This window comes from Cucurbita pepo, chromosome 8 (genome assembly GCF_057944985.1).
Source record: "Cucurbita pepo subsp. pepo isolate OVF chromosome 8, ASM5794498v1, whole genome shotgun sequence".
Taxonomy (NCBI): Eukaryota; Viridiplantae; Streptophyta; class Magnoliopsida; order Cucurbitales; family Cucurbitaceae; genus Cucurbita; species Cucurbita pepo.
Genome location: NC_141805.1, coordinates 9,075,372 through 9,081,371, shown reverse-complemented (window position 1 = coordinate 9,081,371; position 6,000 = coordinate 9,075,372). Strand labels below are relative to the sequence as shown.

At 33.6% G+C, this 6,000-nt stretch overlaps 1 protein-coding gene across 1 annotated transcript; it reads right to left on the bottom strand.

Annotated features, from left to right (window-relative positions):
- Nucleotides 1-2,375: 2,375 nt before the first annotated feature.
- Nucleotides 2,376-3,959, bottom strand: LOC111799785 (IRK-interacting protein-like). Its single transcript, XM_023683264.2, has 2 exons — nucleotides 3,832-3,959; nucleotides 2,376-3,709 (listed from the first exon to the last, which is right to left on the bottom strand). The coding sequence occupies exons 1-2, from the start codon at nucleotides 3,892-3,894 to the stop codon at nucleotides 2,405-2,407; spliced, it is 1,368 nt and encodes a 455-aa protein (XP_023539032.2). The 5' UTR covers nucleotides 3,895-3,959; the 3' UTR covers nucleotides 2,376-2,404.
- Between the last annotated feature and the right edge of the window lie 2,041 nt (nucleotides 3,960-6,000).

Below are 6,000 nucleotides of genomic sequence, written 5' to 3'. Positions count from 1 at the left end.
CTTGTTGATATATTTGGTTATGTTAGATATCGATTTTGTTTTAAATGGGGTGTTCGTAAAAATAAAGCTTATAAATTTTACCCGTTTGAAAATTTGAATACTGTCTAATAAAAATAAACCTAAAAATTAAAAATAAATAAATACATTTATAAAGATGCCCCTTTAGGACATGTTGCATGTGACAATATGTGAGATGTGATGTCTCATATTGGTTGGAGAGGAGAACAAAACACCCTTTATAAGGGTGTGGAAACCTTCCCGTGTTTTAAAGCCTTGAGGGGAAGCCCGAAAGGGAAAGCCCAAAGAAACCTTCCCGTGTTTTAAAGCCTTGAGGGGATGCCCGAAAGGGAAAACCCAAAGAGGATAATATCTTAGCGATGGGCTTGGGCCAAAAGGGAAAGCCCAAGAAGACAATATGAGGATAATGGCTTGGGCCAAAAGGGAAAGTCCAAGGAGGACAGTATGAGGATAATATCTATCTGTCAGCGATGGGCTTGGGCCAAAAGGGAAAGTCCAAGGAGGACAATAACGGTGGACTTGGGTCAAAAGGGAAAGTCAAAGAGGACAATATCTATTAGCGATGGGCTTGGGCTTGGACCGTTACATTAGATGTCATGGTCATGCTTGTTCAGGGCATGTTGCTTATGATTGTATGCTCGTTCCAAGTTCCTTTACTTGCTTTTATGTTAGGTCTCATAATTAAATCATGAGTTCAATGATATGATGCACAATTAAATCACTCGTTGTCTACTTTTTCCTACTCGAGTTTTCATATATTTCACGATTTCAACTTTTTTCGAGATGTGATTCATAATCATGGTCTTTCCATCATACATTTTAAATACTTCTAGTTCGTAGTATCTTGTATAACATACTCATAATCATTCAATTTATTAATATCTTCTTTTAATTCATATATTACGTGTTATTTGTGCATTAAATATTCTCCAATCTAGCCTTTAGGCATTTCAACGGTATGTCCACTTACTATGATAGACTTAATTTGATAATTATCTACTTTTGTGAGGTAAACGAAGCTTAAGTCAGCCCTAGCAAAGTCTAATTTCATCTACGACATTCGGAAAAAAAAAAACGATCTTAAAGCTCATTCATAAAACTACCCCTACTAAATTTTCCTAAAATCATCTATAAACAATGAGAAACACTACTCCTGACTCGCCCATTGTTGGACTTCTTCTTCTTCACCCGTAAAACTCGAGGTTTTGCACCTCTTCTTCCAGCAAAGGTCGATGACGAGGATCTGACTATGAATGTGCAACGACGAACCTTTTTCAATGGTAGATGACGAAAGTGTATCTCGAACGGAGCTAAAATTTCCAATTTTGTTGACATTTTTATTTTAGTTTTGTTAGGTCTCTAAGGCATCTCGAGCACTTTTTCTTCTACCTTTTTTTTTTGAAATTTATCCTCTAAAATTCTCAATAAAATTTCGAAAGTTTTATAAATAAAGTGAAAAGTTAAGAAAATTTCATAGTTGATGGACTCGGATGTTACTGTTCACAATACATAAAATTGAAGTGGTAACAGGGATCGGTAGATATTTGTCTATTCTAGTTCTTCTTTTAAGTGAACAATAATGGATGGTTCTTTAAGCTCGAAAGCTGTAAAAGGCTAAAAGAAAGTTAGATTTGACTTAAAAAAGAGAACTTTTATTCATAAAGACGTTCCTTTTCTTCCTCTATCTTTAATGCTATAACTTCGAACCAACGGATCATAAAAACTTTTCAATGTTTCAAGTGCTCAAAAACGCCATACATCATGTACTAATTAACAAAGTACACAATATAAAGATATTCTACGAGTTTATCATTACCTTCAAATCAGGATTCGAAAACTAAAAAGAAGTCATTTCGCAATTGGTGGTTGAGACGACCATACTACCTTAGCTGCAAGGCAGCTTGAACTAGAAAAATTGCATGTCATAGTAATAAAAAACGAGGTCGACCAATACCTCGGCCGACCTGAAGAGCTAGAGGTTGTCAAAACTATCGTATCTACAAGATACTTAAACTAGAAGGGCTACATGATGGGCGTAATCAAGAAGGAGATCATCTCCCCAACCCATTCGAGCAACTAGAAGTCAACCGAAGCATGACTAGTAAAATTACTCTGCACATTGGTAATTTGATAATTATGGTTGATAGTATACAATAAAGATTATGAAATTAAATATATAATTATTGAGATATTATATTATAAATAAAATTCAAAGTATTAATTTTTTATAAGATTAGAAAATCTAAATTGAAGATTCTAATTATTAAACTATAGAAGAAAATGAAATTAAAAATTAAATAAAAGTAGAGAGAAAAATGAAAAAAAAAAAAAAACAAAAAAAACAAAAAAGAGAAAAATTAGAAAATAAATAAATTCATTTTGAAGACTAATTATCAAGATTAGCGTGGTACCTACACAGAACCTTGCACTTAATCAAATTATCGAACACATAAAATCCCGGCGACACCATGATTCTCACCGTTGCCGGAGCTACTTCTCTGGTTTTATCTCCGGCGATGTCCTCCATGTAAACGCTGTCGAATTTCACGCCGGTCTCCACTCTGAAGATTGGCAAGCTCGGATGAACGGCGGTGGCGATAAGATGAACAAGCCAAACGCTCTTCGCCGCCGCGAAGAACGCCTGTAGCAGGGGCTCCGGCCAGGCTCTGTTCCACTCGAGTATTGCAACAATGTCGCTCATCTTTCGATCGCAGAATCTACTGAACTCCTCACTGAAATGCCTCGTTCCTTTGCTCAGAACCTCCTCCCAACTCAGCCGGTGGAGCCGATTGAACGACGCGATGTTCGATTCAGTCCGATTCGAAGGGTTTAGAATCTGATTCGGTGAGTTCTTCTGAAACCCTATCGATTCAAAGTCCTCGAAGAATGCTCTGTTTATAATCGCTTCGAGATGGAACAAAAGTGAGGTTCTAGGGCTTTTCGATTTGAGGAGAATTTGGATCCTCTCGTAGGTTTTTCCTCCGACGTGACGGAGTTGCATTGCCAGTGATCGACTTAACTGCCGCATTGACGATCGCGATTCGGAAACTGACGATAAGAAATTCGCAATTAGTTTATCTGGAATCGGATCGCTGTTTTTTGAAAATTCTTGTTTAGGTGTTCGCGGATTTGGAGCGCATTCATCGAGTCCGGATTTCAAGGTATGGCAATAAATTTCGAGTTTATTGAGTTTCTTCTCCAATTCCGCCATGGAATTTTTCAACCTCGAAGCTTCAAGAATCGCTTCATCTCTTCTCCTCGTCGCATGAATCAGTCTATGCGAAATTTCCCCTAACGCAATCTTCCACTGCTCTTCTCTCGCCGCCCAATCCGTTTCTTCCTTAATAGATTTAGGGCTTTTTCTTGTCAACGATGTCACAATCGATTTCAACATTCCACTAGGGCTCGCCATTGAGAAAATTTGCTTGGCGACACCATTACTATCCAACGGAACCACAGAGAACTTTTCTCGAACATGTGGCCGGCACTTGGTACACGACACCGGACCACCGCCGTTGACGGAAGCCGCCAACTCCTGCCGTTTCTTGGTGCTGCGTTTGGGAAGAATCCCGTCGCCACCACAACCGCCGAGAGAATAGTGGTGGAGCGGCGTCTGGGAGGCCGGACGACTTCTTGGAGTGGCTCTGTTGAACTCATCTTCTTCCTCTGTTCTCTCACTGTTGTGAGTGATCTGCAAAACAAACAGAGAAACAAAAATCACAGAGATTATCACTCAATTTGGTTTGTCATCCTCAAAGATTTGAAGAAGAAATGAAAATGAATTTAAGGTTAAATCAAAACAGAGAGATTTACAGAGGAGAGAGCTGAAGACCGGCAATGGTGGAGAGGTGAGGGAGAAGGAGCGATATTTTTCATATTTTCTTTTTAGTTTTTTTTTTCTTTTTATTTTTCTGAACTTGGGTCTTATATACATCTAGAGTTCGAATCTGTTTATTTTATTTTAATTTTTTTTAATTTTTTTTTTAATTATTTTAGACATTTTTTCTTACTCTTAATATTATATATTCAATAAAATGGGGAAACGTCCATAACCCATAAAATAAAATAAAATTTTGTGAATTTTCATATTTATAATAAATGAAAATCTTATTTTTTTCCCAAAATTTTTAAATTTTTAATTTTTGTTAATTTTAGAATTATGTTTAAAATATTTAATAGATTTCTAAATTTAATAAGTTTATGAATTTTTTATTGAAAATTAAAAATTAAATATATTTTATAAAAATGAATGAAGTCAATAAAGTCAATAAAGTAATAATCTAAGTATTATTTAACATAAGAAAATGATCAAAATGATTATTTATTGAAAATTTAAAAGTCTTCTCAAAAAGTCCAAAATGAAATTATATTTTGGTCTTTAAAAAAAAAAGCAATTGAATTATTTATTATTTGTGTTCCCTTTTATACTTATATTCTCTTTTTTATGAGTATATTCAGTTTTTTTTTATAACATAAAAAAGAGAAGTATATTCTGTATTTTAGAGTTTTTTTTTTTGTTAATGATAAAAATTATTTTAAAATATAATTCAAAATTTAAGGATATGATTAATTTTTGAAATAAAGAGACTAAATAAACACAATTTAAAGAATATGTAATTTAATTTGTTTTATTTATTTAAAAAATTTAATAATTAATTAGAAAAAAAATAAATTTGTGGGGGAAGGAAAAAGAGAAAGTTGGTCAAAAGAAAGAATGTAAAGAAATGCTATCATTTTTTATGCAATTTATTTTTGTCTTTTTTGGTTTAGGGTTTTGAATTTATTCAAATATGTTTATAATTGCATTTTGACTTTTTCATTTTCAGCTTCTTCTCACTTTATTTTACTCAATTGGTTGAGGTCTTAGCTACCATCAACATTTTTGTTTCAAATTTTATTATATTAAAATAACATCAAACTTTTAATGTTACCCAAAAAAAAAAAAAGTGAAAGTTGGTTTAATTCGATGAAATTGAAACTTTAATACATCATATTTATGGATAAGCATCCACTTATTTTTTTGTGAGATCCCACCATGATTAGAGAGGAAGAGTGTCATGTCAACAGAAATGATGGACCCTACAAAAGATAGATTGTGAGATCTCAAATGGGTTGGGGGAGGAAATGAAACATTTTTAGGGTGTGGAAACCTCCGAATAGAAAAAGAGTTTTAGAAAGAATCTTAAAGGAGAAAGTCAAAAGAGAACCCCCGTGAACTCTTACATGTTTAATGAAAACAACGTAGACTACCGAATCTAATTGTAAATATTGGGTTATGTTGGATTTTTGGAGAACTGAACAATTTTGATTTGGTTTTGCGGGTTGAATTTTTTTTTAGTGCATTCAACCCGACCAACTAAAATTTTTGGGTCTGTCCAAAAGATTTTTCTTACTCGATCCAATTTATGTATATCCTTAATGGATGATAGTGATGTGTTGTGACTCGTGAATTATGATTATTTATTAAATAAAATAAAATAAGAAAAAAATGGGTGAAAAGATTATTTTACTGAATTTTAGTAACATAAATTTTAAAAAAAAATATAGTTTTGTGGCCAATATTTATGACTTTGATAGCAACTCACCAACCCTATTTATTTCTCGTACATATATGTCTCAATCTCCAACTATCTTCGGTAGTTATCTCCTCGAACAAAATATATTATAGAATTACCATGAGATCTTCTCCTTCTCTATTGCTCTCGAACAGTCTGGCATGACATGTGAAGATAATAAATGAGACAATGAGACGGTGAAGGAGAAGAGTGACCCATAAATACAAATACAAGAAATGATTGTGATGTAAGGAGAGGGTAATTTCAAATTTTGACCCCAAAAGTTTCGGTTTTGAAGAAATGACCCCTTTTTTTGGACGGTTAATGTTTATAACCTTAAAAATAAACGTTAAAAAATTATGATCAATTGAAAGGTTGTAACTCTTATGTCCATCCATCTACTAATTAATTGTAACTTAAAACCTTA